The sequence below is a fragment of the Podarcis filfolensis genome (genome assembly GCF_964270895.1).
Source record: "Podarcis filfolensis genome assembly, chromosome: 9".
Lineage (NCBI taxonomy): Eukaryota > Metazoa > Chordata > Lepidosauria > Squamata > Lacertidae > Podarcis > Podarcis filfolensis.
Window position 1 is genome coordinate 67,848,223 of NC_139610.1, and position 16,018 is coordinate 67,864,240.

At 47.4% G+C, this 16,018-nt stretch overlaps 1 protein-coding gene across 2 annotated transcripts in view; it reads left to right on the forward strand.

The window, feature by feature from the left end:
- The window catches only part of SCARB2 (scavenger receptor class B member 2), a 38,468-nt gene that overhangs the window by 11,239 nt on the left and 11,211 nt on the right, over nucleotides 1–16,018 (forward strand). For both annotated transcript variants that reach the window (XM_083571498.1, XM_083571499.1), the window contains exons 2-8: nucleotides 3,614–3,771; nucleotides 4,620–4,767; nucleotides 8,453–8,641; nucleotides 9,389–9,480; nucleotides 11,249–11,368; nucleotides 12,766–12,944; nucleotides 14,460–14,578. In XM_083571498.1, the coding sequence (XP_083427624.1) occupies nucleotides 3,614–3,771; nucleotides 4,620–4,767; nucleotides 8,453–8,641; nucleotides 9,389–9,480; nucleotides 11,249–11,368; nucleotides 12,766–12,944; nucleotides 14,460–14,578 (1,005 nt within the window). The remainder of the gene's footprint in view (nucleotides 1–3,613; nucleotides 3,772–4,619; nucleotides 4,768–8,452; nucleotides 8,642–9,388; nucleotides 9,481–11,248; nucleotides 11,369–12,765; nucleotides 12,945–14,459; nucleotides 14,579–16,018) is intronic.

Sequence of the window (16,018 nt, forward strand, 5' to 3'; positions counted from 1 at the left end):
CACAGAAGGAGAAAGGAAAAAGGAAAGAGGAAAGAGGGGAAAGGGATCAAGTTGATTCCAAGCCAAAGGCCAGTGAAACAACTCTGTCTTACAGGCCCTGCAGAAAGAAATCAGATCCTGCAGGGCCCTGGTCTCATGAGGCAGAGTGTTCCACCAGGCCGGAGCCAGTGTTGAAAAGGCCCTGGCCATGGTTGAGGCTAATCTGACCTCCTTAGGGCCCGGGACCACTAGGGTGCTGCTATTTATGGACCTATAATAGTGGATCCAATGGTCAAGAAGGTGGTTTCTGCATGTGCTGTAGTGAGGGCAGATTGGGCTTGTCCGCCTGGGAAGGTAGGCCATCTAGGAGAAGAAAAACTCTGATCCTAAAATGGGACATCTTCAGGAGAAGAATAGGCTCGGGAGTAAACCCTTCACAAATTTGGAGCGGATTCCCTAAGACAGTTGGATGGCGTCTTGTATGCCTCCTTCTGGCAACTCCTGCAGCCAATCTGGTGCCAAACATCTTGCTCTGCTTTCCTTTGGGCCTAATAATAATAATAATAATAATAATAATAATAATAATAATAATATATTATTATTATTATTTATACCCCGCCCATCTGGCTGGGTTTCCCCAGCCACTCTGGGTGGCTTCCAACAAAATATTAAAATATAATAGTCTATTAAACATTAAAAGCTTCCCTAAACAGGGCTGCCTTCAGATGTCTTCTAAAAATCTGGTAGTTGTTTTTCTCTTTGACATCTGGTGGGAGGGTGTTCCACACGGCGGGTGCCACTACTGTGAAGGCCCTCTGCCTGGTTCCCTGTAACTTGGCTTCTCGCAGAGAAGGAACCGGCAGAAGGGCCTCGGTGCTGGACCTCAGTGTCCGGGCAGAACGATGGGGGTGGAGACGCTCCTTCAGGTATACTGGACATCAGTGAGGCCAAGAGTGGGGTCTTGTCTTCTGTGCAGCCCAGGACTTCCACACATACTGCCCAGGCTTGTGCCCGGAGAAGTCGCTTTGGTGCTGCTAATGCAGCAGTTTGACTTCACCCCCAGCAGTTCACTCCATTGTCTCTCGAGACAGATGGATGCCAACAAGTTCAGCAGCCTCTGGAGGACCATAGGTTAGTCACCTCTGTTTTCAAGTTTAAATGGTTTCAGTGGAGATATCTGCATACCAGCCTCTCTCACTGAAACCTGTGGGTTTTTTAAGTGCTTAATTTACGAATACATCATGCCCAATTATTTACTTTAAAATATTATGGGGCTTGGGAGGAAAAATAAAACCCAATTAAAGATAAAGGGACCCCTGACCATTAGGTTCAGTCATGAGCGACTCTGGGGTTGTGGTGCTCATCTCGCTTTATTGGCCAAGGGAGCCGGCATACAGCTTCTGGGTCATGTGGCCAGCATGACTAAGCCGCTTCTGGCGAACCAGAGCAGCGCACGGAAACGCCGTTTACCTTCCCGCCAGAGTGGTACCGACTTATCTACTTGCACTTTGACGTGCTTTCGAACTGCTAGGTTGGCAGGAGCAGGGACCGAGCAATGGGAGCTCACCCCGTCGCGAGGATTTGAACCGCCGACCTTCTGATCGGCAAATCCTAGGCCCTGTGGTTTAACCCACAGCACCACCCGCGTCCCTAAAACCCAATTACATGGGACTTATTCTCACTAAACTTAGCAATTACTTCTGAGTAATTGTTAAGTGTGTAAAGGTGCCCAACAAGAGAGGTCCCTGCCCTGAGGATGGTACAGTCTAAAATGCAGTAGGGAGGAGACAAAGGGAAGAGATTCAATTCAAGAATTTCACCCTCAATTCTCTACCTTCTTACCTGGGAGTAAAACCCACTGAACTCACAGTGGACATGCATAGGTTTCAACTGTTGATCTTAAATCCTACCAATGTGATTTTTTCAATCTTGGTCCTGTCGTTGTGTCAGTCTAATCTACCTCACAGGAAAAAAATGTGAGAGCGTCCTGTATTGCTACCCTGAATTCCCTGTGGAAAGAACAACTTGATAAGTTACATTTTGAGGGTCGTTACAGGGATAGTGGCTGGGTTCTAATATTTGTTCACCACAAGGCTGATTAACTGGCCTTGGAAAAGTCATTATCTCTGCACCTCGTCTGCTTCAAAAGCTTGGTGTTGCTGCCACCGCTGTTATAAAAAACTACCCAGAGTTCCTTGAAACAACTTGGGGATTTAACACAAGAAGAGAGCCACCAAGCATGCGTAAAATCAATATTTTCATTACCGCTGGCTAACTCTTTGCACAGTTCTTTAAGAATTAAATTTATATTGATCTTCTTCCAGAAAGAGGCAGTCAGTACTCTTCAAATGGACACATGAGAACACGAGATAGAAAGCAGGGAAGGGAATAGAAAGGATTGAAAGGATTTTAGCCCAACAACTCTTCACAGTTAAGGCTGCAGCCCTAGTTCAGTTGACCTGTGAGTTACTCTAGCACATTTGCAAAGCTAAGGAGGGTCCTGTATGGTTTCAACTTGGAAGGGGGACCATGTGTTGAGATTCCCGCATTGCAAGGGGTTGTGCTAGATGACCCTTGAGGTCCCTTCCAACTCCTACAATTCTGATGCGTTTAGGAATGTACTATACAGTGGTACCTCGGGTTACATATGCTTCAGGTTACATACGCTTCAGGTTACAGACACTGCTAACCCAGAAATATTACCTCGGGTTAAGAACTTTGCTTCAGGATGAGAACACAAATCGTGCTCCGGCGGTGCGGCGGCAGCGGGAGGCCCCATTAGCTAAAGTGGTGCTTCAGGTTAAGAACTTTGCTTCAGGATGAGAACACAAATCGTGCTCCGGCGGTGCGGCGGCAGCGGGAGGCCCCATTAGCTAAAGTGGTGCTTCAGGTTAAGAACAGTTTCAGGTTAAGAACGGACCTCCGGAACGAATTAAGTACTTAACCCGAGGTACCACTGTAATGCCACAACCAGTGACTTCTGTTATCACAGTTACTCCTGTGCGTGATCACTGTGGTTATTTTTCATACATTTCAAACTTTAATTGAATTTTTACAGACTGGAGTTTGTGTGCCTCGTGGTCATTTGACCCCACCTGTTGTGATGGGTTTTCTCTATACGTGTGTGTGTGTGTGTGTGTGTGTGTGTGTGTGTACCTGTAAAATTTCATGCATCTGATGCAGTGAACTTGACCACTTTGTGCTGTAATAAATTGATTAGTTTTTACAGCATCCCAAGGCTCTTCCTTGTTCCATTGCAGCAGATTAAAACAGCTACCTTTCTGGAATATTGACTTTCATCGACGCAGAACATTGAATCAAATGGTGCAGGGTTTGTTCTTGGACTCTACCATTCTGGCTGCATGTTGGAGATTGCATTTTGGAGAGCTCCTGGGAGCAGAGGAGGAAAAATGCCCGCATGTCAGGGGGGAAAGATTCTAAGTCTTCTACCTCCATGTCAGTTTTCTGCTGGATTTTTCTAAAGTGTTTTCTGACCATCACCAGGCAAGGCACAATCCACAGAAAGCTACAGTATATCACGTGGTTCTGCTGCACATGTAGATCAATTCCCTTACTCGGTGCACATCCTGGAAGTATATCAATAATGTTCTTCCTTTCTTCTTCTTCCTTGTAGCAAACCGTGTTAAAAAATGGTACAGAATTTTTTGAAATGTGGGAGGAGCCTCCGCCGCCAGTTTATATGCAGTTCTATTTTTTTAACTTGACCAATCCTTTGGAAGTGGTTCAAGGCGAACCTCCCATTGTGAGACAAGTTGGACCATACACTTACAGGTATTTTTTGCTTCATTCATTACTCCAAGACAGTTTATAAAGAGATTGTGCTTTGGGTCCCAAAACAAGAGTCTTGCCGGGGTCAAGGGATGATGGTGAAAGCAGGAATCATAAGGGTGTCAAAATGTCAGGACAACTTGTCCACTCAGAGAAGTAAGAAAGGAGCTGGTAGGTGAAGGATTAACTGTAGAGTTGGGATCTGTATAAGTTTCTAGCCCTCATGGATATAGAAATAATATTGTATAAGTAATACAGTGGTACCTTAGTTGTTGAACTTAATTCGTTCGACTCCCGGAACTGTTTGAAAACCAAGGCGCGGCTTCTGATTGGCTGCAGGAGCTTCCTGCACTCAATCGGAAGCCACATCGGGCATTCGGTTTCCAAAAAACCTTCGCAAACCGGAACACACACTTCTGGGTTTGCGGTGTTAGGGAGCCCATTTGTTTGGGAGCCAAGCCAATTGACAACCAAGGTGCCACTGGTGGATTCTCAGAGAGCTTAAGGCAGTGTCGTCAGCCTTTTTGCACCAGTGGGCACATTAAAAAAAAAATCAGAAAGCGCTGTGGGTGCCAGTCAGAAAATGGCTGCCATGGGAGTGTGGCATAGCGCAACATGGGGGGGGCATGGATTAGGGGTTCTGAGCTGGTACTGCTATGACTAGGGTGGATCAGCAGTGCTGGCAGTGACACCAACTTCTGCCATGAAGGCATTTAACTTCCGGCGAGATCTTGTACCCTGTGGCCTTTGGCACTGTTTTGCTAGAGTCGATGTACTGCACTAGGATGAACTGAGATACTTTAAAAAGCTACTTTCCTCTCTCTCTTTCTCTCCTCTGTCTTTCTCTGCAGGGAACACAGGCTCCACGTAAATGTTCACTTTTTAGACAACGGCACAAAAGTGTCTTCTCTGAATCCAAAGACTTACTTCTTCGAGCCGGAGATGTCCGTGGGGGACCCGGAAGCTCATCTGATCAGGACTATAAACATGCCTGCGCTGGTGAGGTTTCTTTTGGGCAGCTTGCAAGGATTTTATTGTCACTTTTGTGCTGCTTTAATCAGAGACGCCCGTGATTGAACCTTATGCCTGTAAAGCCCGGGTGGGGGAACTTTTTGTCATGCCAGGTGTTGCTGAACTGCATCTCCCATCATCCCTCACCATTGTTTGCGCTTGTGGTGGCCAATGGGAGTTGCAGTGCAAACCGGCAAAGTTTAGCCACAGCTGCTGCATAGAAGGTGCCTGTCTCTCCTTGCTGTTGGTTCCTGTAGTTTTAAACCCTCTGTGCACCCTACACTTGGATGGTGAGGGGTGAGTAGCCTCTTTCCTTTAAAAATTGCAATCTGGCGTATTACCAGCATCAAGAAGCATCACAAAACAGAACAAATGCAATTAAAAGCAAATGGCGTTCATACTCCCTAACCCCAAAGTGTGTGAAATCACAGTCCTGTGTGTCCTTTAACAGCAAAATTACTCAGACAAATGGCTTTAAACTTGTCCAGCCTAGCTCACACAAATCTCGTGGCTATTATCTGTAAAACTCAAAAATAAGTTTCCAAGAACAGATCCTTTTTCTGGAGTGATTAGCCATGCAGGCTTCAACTACGGGACCGCCTCTCCTGGTATGCCCCACGGAGGACCCTAAGGTCCACAAATGACAACATTTTAAAGGTCCCGAGTCGCAAGGTGGTTAGATTGGTCTCAACTAGGGCCAGGGCCTTTTCAGTACTGGCCCCGACTTCGTGGAACACTCTGTCACAAGAGACTAGGGCCCTGCAGGACATCTTTCTGCAGGACCTGCAAGACAGAGCTGTTCCGCCTGGCCTTTGATTTGGACTCAGTCTGACCCTTATGTTTCCCTCCCCTTATGGTTTTGATCTATGGGCTACTTTTAAAATGAGGCTGCATTTTAAATTGCATTTTAACCTGTATTTTAAATTGTTTTTTTCCCCCTATTGTGTTTTTTACTGTAATTTTACTGGTATTAGCCACCCTGAGCCTGGCTCTGGCCGGGGAGGGCAGGGTATAAATAATTTTATTATTATTATTATCTGTGAGTTCCTTTTCTTCGTTGCAGCAGGGACTCTACACTTGGTAGCCCATGGAGTAATTGATGGAAGCTTGCCTGATCTTCCTTTCATTTTTCTTTTTTTAAAAAATTTGGATGCCCTCTGGTTGATGCAAATTGCTTCCTATCAGAGGAAGATTCACCCGAAACAGGCTGGGCCTGCTTGTCAAAAATCAGATCGTTCTGTGACAGCAGCAAGGGGGTTGTCAACTATTTGCCGTTTACAGAGTGCTTATTTAGAATAAGATCTTACTGAACTTGAAGGCAATTCAAGGTGTTACGGGCTGGGGCTCCACCTTGTGGTGGATTGAAGAACCGCTGGCATTTAGGCATTCCATAGGCTAAAGTACACATTACATGGCAGGTGATGGGAATCTCACACATAATTTTCTTATCCAAAAAGAGCTGTGGAGCCATGCCTGGCATAGGGCTGATGGTGATGGCATTTGGGGTTCAAATGCATTAGCAGAAGTTGAGCTTAACCAGAACCCTTGCTTGGAGGGAGCACATTTAACCATTGGATGTAGTCACACTGAGACGTTTGAGTTTAGTAAGATAATAAAAAAAGCTAAGTTGGTTAAAGGAAATACATGCTTGACAGAAAATATCCTCGTTCTGTGTAGCCAAGGTGGAGATACAAAGAGGCATGCTTGCTCTTTCATCCTTCAGGAGAGCATAGCTGTCAACCGTCCCTTATTTGGCGGGAAAGTCCCTTATCCCAGCACTGTGTCCCACTGCTGTCCCTTATTGATGATGTCCCTTAAATTTCCTGGGTTTCAAAGGAAGCAGCTCCTCTCCCTCCCTCCCTGCTGGCCAGGGAGGAGGGAGGCTCCAACTGTGTTGCTTGGCTGCGTTGCTCACCCAATAAGAAGTCTAAGAACGACTGGGGGGGTGGAACTTGCATGCCTTGTGCCAATCAAATTGGCTGAGTTGCCTGGGGACTCGCCTTTGCTCAGCGCTTCCCAGCGGAGAGGTGACGGTGGTTTTCCTTGCTGCATCCCCTTTGCCGGGTTGCTGCGCTGTGGGAACCACTGCTTGAGGCTTCATTTGGCTGCCGGCTGGGCTTTCTGCCTTTGGCTTGGAGGGGCTCAGAAGTTGAACATACCTATGCTTGGAAAATCCCTTATTTTGGCTGCTGATCCCTTATTTTCGAGGCTGCTGGTCCCTTATTTTCAAATCTGTAAGTTGACAGCTATGCAGGAGAGACATGCAAATAGGCCTCCTTTCCCAAGGTAAGGACAAAATAGGAAATGAAGTCGGTCACCCTAAGGGTGTCAGTCTGGCATCGTAGGAAGGTCAGTGCAGGTTAAGTCAGAAATACAGTCTGGGAAGTATGCAGGACCCCCTCTCTATCTACTCTCTCTACCCATGCAAACCCGCCAGTTTTCAGTACAAGCTGAGCTGCACTCTGCACTTCCAAAAGATGGCTTAACTCTGCCTCCCCTTTCCTTTTGGACTACCATCAGCTACAAAGGGGAAAACATGCAGGCACTCAATGTGCAGTTTTACCCTAATGATGTCTCAGTAGCACATTTCACAAGTTTAACACGTCTTCAAACAAAAACATCCTGGAGGTCCCGGGTCATAGAGAGGTTAGGCTGGCCTCAACCAGAGCCAGGGCTTTTTTGGCTGTGGCTCCGATCTGGTAGAATGCTCTGTCACAGGAGACCAGGGCCCTGCGGGACTTGACATCTTTCTGCAGGGCCTGCAAGATGGAGATGTTCCACCAGGCTTTTGGCCAGGGCACTGTCTGACCCCCTCCTTTGGTAACTCTTCACAGAACTCTAGCCCAATGGCTGCCATCAATTTGATTTGAACTGATTTTAGAATGAATTGATTTTAGAATGCTGTATTATTTTATTGTTGTTAGCCACTCTGAGCCCAGTTTCGGCTGGGAAGGGTGGGATATAAATAAAAAATTATTATTATTAATATTATTATTATTATTTTCTTTGCAATGGCCCCGTGAGCTAGGTTGGTGCCGCTGTGTACTCCTGAGAGAAAAATGACTTGCCTAGGGCCGCCTGCTTGAGTTTTATGGCCACCATGAAATTTAAACTGGGGGCTCATGTTACTCGTTTTAAAACGTACATCTTGTTTTTCATTATAAAACACATGCAAAGCAGCTTGCAGAGGGAAGTTCTTAAAAGACACAGAATACTTTTTTAAAAAAAAAAAAGCGAATCCAATTATTAAAAGCAGTTCCCGATTTTCAGTTCAGTTTCTTCTATTTCGGTTTGCCTAACTCTCTGTTCGTCCTCTCAGGTGGTCTGCTACTGCAGTACATTGACTCCAGTAAAACGGTGCCAAAAGTCAGAGGATCCAAGATTTTGCCAGAAGGTGGCGCCGCTGCCAGCACTGCTTATCCACAGATGGTGGTACGGGGGTGGGCATGGAGCCTGTGGGGGCACTCAATCTTGGGCTGCCTGAAGCAGCTGCCTCACCCCACCTCATGGGTGAACCGGCCTTGCCTAGATTCCATTTCCTACCAGTTCCTGGGAGTCAGAGCTACGGAGAGTGCTCTTGTGCTTGAGTCCTCCTTGTGGGTTTCCTGCAAGCCCCTGGCTGGCCCCTGTGAGCCCCACATGTTCACAAGCTTTCCTCCTCCTCCTCCATCAGGTTGCAATGAACATGGCTACAGCAACGCCCATGCGTTTCCCTGCAGAGATCTTGCTCATATTGTTTGACGAAAACTTGTTCACGACACGCACTGTCCACGAACTGCTGTGGGGCTACACAGACAAGCTGCTCAGCGCCCTACACAAATTCCGCCCCAGTATTGACCCAGACTTCGGCTTTTTTAAAAAGGTAAGGTTCTGACCGCACGATCCTACCTGCCCGCGGACTGTCTCGCCAGAGTGGTGCATGCTCTAGTTATCTCCCGCTTGGACTACTGCAATGCGCTCTACGTGGGGCTCCCTTTGAAGGTGACCCGGAAACTACAACTAATCCAGTATGCGGCAGTTAGACTGATGACTGGAAGCGGCGGCCGAGACCACATAACACCGGTCTTGAAAGACCTACATTGGCTCCCAATACGTTTCTGAGCACAGTTCAAAGTGTTGGTGTTGACCTTGAAAGCCCTAAATGGCCTCGGCCCAGTATACCTGAAGGAGCGTCTCCACCCCCATCGTTCTGCCTGGATGCTGAGGTCCAGCTCCGAAGGCCTCCTGGCGGTTCCCTCATTGCGAGAAACCAAGTTACAGGGAACCAGGCAGAGGGCCTTCTCGGTAGTGGCACCCGCGCTGTGGAACGCCCTCCCACCAGATGTCAAAGAGAAAAACAACTACCAGACTTTTAGAAGACATTTGAAGGCAGCCCTGTTTAGGGAAGCTTTTAATGTTTAATAAGTTATTGCATTTTGGTGTTCTGTTGGAAGCCGTCCAGATGGGCGGGGTATAAATACTCAGATTTGCATATTAGTCTTGGCTGAAAAGGTTCCAAGTCCTGCAAGAGGGTGAGGGATCAATTGCTTCTTTCCTGTCCCCTCATCCCACCAATCACAAAAGCAGTCATGAAAGCGAAAGCTCTCTCTATCTCGTGTTTTATTTCTAGATGAACGGGTCCGATGATGGCGAGTACATTGTCCTAAGCGGGGAGAAGAACTACCTTGACTTCACGAAGATCGTCAAATGGAGAGGGAAAGAGTAATGTTTCTTTCTTTTCCTTTTAATTTGAGCGCTGGACTCCGTGGTTAATAATTCGCGTTTCAAATTTTGAAAGGCAAGGACGTGCAGAGCAAGAGCTCTTGGGCGATGACGGCGATGATTTGATAGAGCAGCCTCAGTGTGCTAAGCCAGGGAGCACATTTTGAGAGAGTGCTTCGGGTGCCCATCAGAAAATGGTTGCTATGGCATGACACACTAAAGGGAGCACAGTCTTGGGGAAGCCTTCCCCAGAATTGTAATTCCATACCAGAAGACTTTTAAGCTTGTTGCATTTCTGCCTCAGAAATGAAACAGAAGCAGGGGAAAGCACATTAAAGGAGAGGGGAAACCTTTGCTTATCGGCTTAAGGAGACTAACAGAAGAGATCGTAAAGGAAAAATAGAAATTATATGAACAAGATATGATGTGGAAACACCAAGATAAGACTGGATAGAATTATGAATTTTGTTTGGACTGATTTGGACATTAACGCAGTAATAAGAAGATGATCTGAATCCCCCTTTGGATCTTGAAGTATGGGTTCCCCCAACAAAATTTAAAAATTTGGCTTTGTAATTTGGAATTTATGTGATGTGATTTAATTTGATGTGATTGGCCAGTTAATAAAAATTATTAAAAAAAATAATAAAGGAGAGGGGAAACCCAGCAAATAAGGACCCCAAGATTTTCTGTTTCCAGGTGCCCAAACAAATCATTCACAGCTCTGACTTCACCCATTGGCTTAAAACACTGGCTTAGTTCACGGAAACCACTTAGAAGGGTACCTGCATGTTTGGGTCCATAACTTTATTTCTAGGAGGGATAGAGTCTTACTTTTTAATTTAAATAAAAGCCCAAGGGCAGCTAAAGAAACCTTTATGAACATTGTGGCGCCCATGTGCTCTGCCTTGGCAATCCCCACACTAAACAAAAGGCTGGTCTTCGCCCCCCAAGAACTGGTAGCTCTAAATTTAGACAGGGGAAATGGAAATGGAGTTAACATGGGATAAATCTGCACACCTGGAGTGACAGGTGCTGAAGCTTCGTTTTAGTTGGGCATAAGGATTAAAGCACCTGTCCCCAAGCCCAATGCTCTCGGACTCCGACTCCCATCATCCCTCACCATGGGCCATGCTGTCTGGGGATGGTGGGAGTTGGAGTCTGGAGAGCACAAGGGCACCAGGTTGGAGATTGCTGGACTTTTCAAAGGCTTGGTGGAAGGGGTCGTGTTGTTGTTTTTTAAATAAAAAGAGGTAGTTGTTATTTGTTTCTTTTATAAAAAAAAGACAGGAACGGGGTGGCTTTTGTTGGTTCTCTACGAAATGATTCCACACAGGGGAGAATGGGCCGTCTCATTGAAAAGCCCAGGAGGTCTTATTAACATAGCTGTCAACATTTTCCTTTTTTTAAGGGAAAATCCCTTATTCCGAATAGGATTCCTCGCAAGAAAAGGGAAAAGTTGACAGCTATGCTTATTAAGGCGGTAAGATCGAGGGAGCCAAGTTGAGAGGCAGGGATCAGTAGATAAATATATTGGGCTATAAGTAAAAATAAAGGAAGGGGGAGTGGAGATCTTTAAATTGAGGACAAAGAAATTATTCTGCATATAGAAGGCGATAAGAAGAAACAGAGATGAGGTTCTATCTGGGGCATGGGGAAGTGACTTGGGAATAATAGCCCTAGACTGTTTTATTTGAGGCTGCTGCAAAACACTGATTTTTCTACGTGCTCAAAAGCTGTTCCTCCTCTGTATGTCTTCCCTCTGTAGCTCACTAGACTGGTGGACGTCGCCAACTTGTAACATGATAAATGGAACCGACGGTGATACTTTTCACCCATTGATAGACACTGGTGAAACCATCTACGTTTTCTCGTCAGACTTCTGTAGGTAAGAATGGTGGAAGGTGTTCGTATCGTAGTGCTTTTCCTACTGTCACAACAACACTTGGGAAGGAGCAGATTCAAGCAGGCCACAAGGAAAGTTAACTAGTGCGTTTCAGTGGGATATATGGGGCATCCCAAGCCCATAACTTGCTGGTGAACATTGCTAGCGTTGGATTATACTTTGTTTGGAATCCGTGTAAATCGCTCCTTACCCTGCTGTGCCCCCAACATACCACGTGTGTGTGTTTGGTCCACGTCTTTGTGTTTGGAAGACGGAAGAGAGAAAACGGGGTGGAGAAGCTGAGCTGGAAGCAGCTGTCCAACAGGAGCTGGGAACCAGATGCCACAAACCAGAGGAATCGGAAGCCAGGAATTGAGGAGATTTCACCCCTCCCATATCCAAGAATCTGCTGATGTTCTCTGCTGATTCTCCAGAGAGGAGGGGTGGTTTCTACTTATTCCGCTCCAGCCTCACATCAAAGTGTCGGAGAGAGAGAGAGACTGAGTGTTAGAGAGAGATCGTGTGTATAGATAAGGTTGCTGCTAAGAGCAGCTGCAGACACTCAGTGCAGTTCAGCATTTTCATTTAGACTCCATTTAGCTCTGTATATAGTTGTGTATTATAGTTGTAGATAGAATAAAGAAGATATTCTACAGAGCTGCTCTCCGAGTCGTTTATGCTCTGCTATACTCTGCTGTCCGACGACTGTCTTCTTGTGGAAGTGATTCTGGTGCTCACAACTCTAAGCTGTGAGTCCACAGCACTTTGACCTGTTCCTGTGCAGAAGGTGGTCTCTGGAAGTGCTACCCAGCTCACCTAGCCCAGTCGGGGCTGAGTGGATGAGTCCAGTTGGTGACACTGGCTCAAGGGCAATGCTGACAGGAATACAAACTGGGAAGTCAGAGCCAATGCGTGTTGCTGCCCAGCAGTGGCGTAGCGTGGGTTGTCAGCACCCGGGGCAAGGCAAGTAATTTGCGCCCCCTAACCCATGGATTTGCGCCCCCTAACCCTAACCCCCAGATGTTGCGCCCGGTGCGGCCCGCCCCCCCTGCACCCCCCACGCTACGCCACTGCTGCCCAGGCAACAACTCAGCCCTGCACAGGAAGCTTTCATCGTTCTTTCTAATGAGGGGATGCAATGGCCAGCCTAGGTGGGTGAAGTCTGACTGGAGCCCATTAATCCATTGCCAGCCAAGCGATGCTCTAACCTGTAGCCTTGTTGGCTCACTGAGTAGGGCAGCAGTTTCCAGCTCGATGGGTCCCTGGCTTTTGCCCCAGGGGTTTCCAGTGACACAGGCCCTCCATTCACACCACAGCAGTCCTGAAGAACACACAGTGCGTCTTTTGTTTCCGATCAAAGCCCGCGGCGGAAGGCTTCAGGCTCTTCTTGTCCTTTCCAGGTCCATGTACCTCACGTTTCAGAAGTACGTGACGGTTGAAGGGATCTCAGCCTACCGGTTTTCGCCTCCCGAGATGCTCTTTGCGAACGCCTCTGTCAATCCAGACAATGCTGGGTTTTGTGTGCCGGCAGGGAACTGCCTAGGGGCAGGGCTCCTGAACATCAGCGCCTGCAATCAAGGTACGTGAGCCAAAAGGGATGCTAGGGCAGAACAGACTTTGCCAGCCCTGCACACCTCCCTGTGTCATTTTGCAGATTTGGTTGGGTTTTTGTGTGTGTGTATATGTAATCTCTGACTCCTGGAAATCCCCAAAATAGCCCGGCAAGGACTGTGCATCCTCAGTGGGTATGGAATGCTGACTGACAGTTGGAGGGAGCAAGAAATGGAAACTGGGAGAGCAGGGGGCATGCAATGCAGTATCCTGGGAAAGGGTATGACTGGCTGGAAGGAATCCTGAACAGGAGCCCCCCAAGGTGCAGCATTTTTTTGCCAGGGACCGTGCTGAGGAGGAATGGTGGGAGCCTCCCGCTGCTCCGGATCTTGAATCTTCCCAGAAGCAGGAGGACAGTATAGATTTGGAACAGTGGTTTGCAGAGGGGCATAGTTTAGAAGGCAGAAACTGGGAAATACTGGGTGGGGAACAGCTAGGAGAAGAAGCACTGGGAGAGAGAGAGGGTTAACAGACTCAATTTCTCTGGAAAGCGTTCATCCGCTCAGCCCAAGGTCAAGAAGAGCAGATAAGGTGGCAGCACAGAAAGCACAGTGGTTGCGAGATCAGGTTACAAGACACGGTAGTGACGTGGGGGTGTAGAGGGAAGTGGGGGTAACCCTTAACTGGGAGCACCTTCATTCCTAGGAATGGATTCTTTGTTCTCTCACTGTGATCATTAAAATGTCTAACTGGTAAGAGACTCCTCTCTCTTTGTTCTGCTTGTTTACTGCCAAAGGGGAGCGGGGGGAGGAAGCCAAGTCCTTGAAGCCTGACACCACTTTCCCCCTGTAGGCAAAAGATTCTTGCATTGCAGGGGGTTGGACTAGAGGACCTTTGGGTCCCTTCCAACTCTGCAATTCTATGAAATGCTGCTTTGGCACCAGTGAGAATTTTGTGTGCTGGGATGTCCCTGGTTCAGTTCTCACCTCTGGCTCGAATTCATTTGGTGGTCTGTCAGGGAAGCTTCTGCAGGAGGGGGATAATGATACTAGCCTGTTTTATAGTTCTGTCGCAAGGCTCACCGAGCGAAGGTAGAGACCTTTGAATGCTTAAAATGTGCCATATAAATGCTAGCTCTTATTATCACAGCAGCTTCGGTTGATTAGTTATCTGGCTTTTTAATTCATCTTCATGATGTTAAAACAGTGGTACTATTGATTATAATTATAATAGTGTTAAGTCCATGAGATTTAAAGGGTGAGCAAAATCAGGACACTTACTTAGCGCTACAAGACTCGATTTATATCCTGCCTTTCCTACAGCAACCTGAAGGTGGTGTATATGGCTTTGCCCCTCTCCATTTTATCTTCCCAACAGCTCTGCGAGGGAGGTCAGGTAATGGCTGGCCCGAGGTCACACAGTGAGCTTCATGGTTGAAGGCACTACACCACACGGGCAGAACTGTGGCTGTATGTCTGGAGGGAATTTTTAAAGGGACATGTGCCCTTTTCCGTTCAGTTTCTGACAGCTGTTGTTCTTACAGGTGCACCAATATTTTTATCACCCCCACATTTTTACCTATCCGATGATAAGTATGTCCAGGACATTGATGGCATGCATCCGAATCAGGAGGAGCACGAGACATATGTGGACATAAACCCTGTAGGTACCCTGCTCTGCCTTATAGTTGTTACGGTTTGGCTTTCAGGATGGACCTGTAATAATAATAATAAATTATCTGGGCGGCTTCCAACAAAATATTAAAATACAGTAATGCATCAAACATTAAAAGCTTCCCTAAACAGGGCTGCCTTCAGATGTCTTCTAAAAGTCTGGTAGTTGTTCTTCTCTTTGACATCTGGTGGAAGGGCATTCCACAGGGAGGGCGCCACTACTGAGAAGGCCCTCTGCCTGGTTCCCTGTAGCTTGGCTTCTCACAGTGAGGGAACCGCCAGAAGGCCCTCAGCGCTGGACCTCGGCGCTGAACGATGGGGGTGGAGACACTCCTTCAGATATGCTGGACCGAGGCCGTTTAGGACTTTAAAGGTCAGCACCAACACTGTGAATTGTGCTGGGAATGTGAGCTCATGGGGCCCCCTTTCCTTCTCCTTTCAGGGGTGCTAGTTTCCTGTCCCACTTCCTGGTTCTCAGGAGCCACAGTTTGCCGTTGGCATCTGAATTGGGCAAACCATAGTTTCCCAGTGACCAATGGTTTGGCTCCAAACCAGAGCTTGAAATGCAACTTCTGACTCCTCAGGGAAACAAATGATGGTTCAGAGAAACTGCCATTTGCCAAATGTGGGTGTTGCCACTGAATAAGGCTGGGAGAGAATCCTCTATGAGGGCTTGAAGAGCTCCTGCCAATCACTGTAGACAGCGCCAAGATGGATGGGCCAGAAGCTTTATTTGCTAGAAGTCAGTTTCTTCTGATGCTATGAGCAGCAGGTTGCTCACCTGTAGTACAAGCAACTGCCCATTTACGCGGGGGTTACGTTCCGAGGCACCGCACGTTTAAGTGAAATCGCGTCTATTAGGAACACCACTGGAAAAGCCTGCAAGCACCACAGTCGTTACCTCCAGCTAGACTGGTGACTGGGAGCAGCCGCCGAGACCACGTTCTCACTTAGCCCATGATGATTGCAAGGAGATGTTGGGCCAATCATGGTTGGGCCTTGCATGGTTGTCGTGTAATCTCCCGCTTGGACTACTGCAATGCGCTCTACGTGGGGCTACCTTTGAAGGTGACCCGGAAACTACAACTAATCCAGAATGCGGCAGCTAGACTGGTGACTGGGAGTGGCTGCCAAGACCATATAACACCAGTCCTGAAAGACCTACATTAGCTCCCAGCAAATTTCCGAGCACAATTCAAAGTGTTGGTGCTGATCTTTAAAGCCCTAAACGACCTCGGCCCAGTATACCTGAAGGAGCGTTTCCACCCCCATTGTTCTGCCCGGACACTGAGGTCCAGCTCCAAGGGCCTTCTGGAGGTTCCCTCACTGTGAGAAGCCAAGTTACAGGGAACCAGGCAGAGGGCCTGCTCGGTAGTGGTGCCCGCCCTGTGGAACGCCCTCTCATCAGATGTCAAGGAAATAAACAACT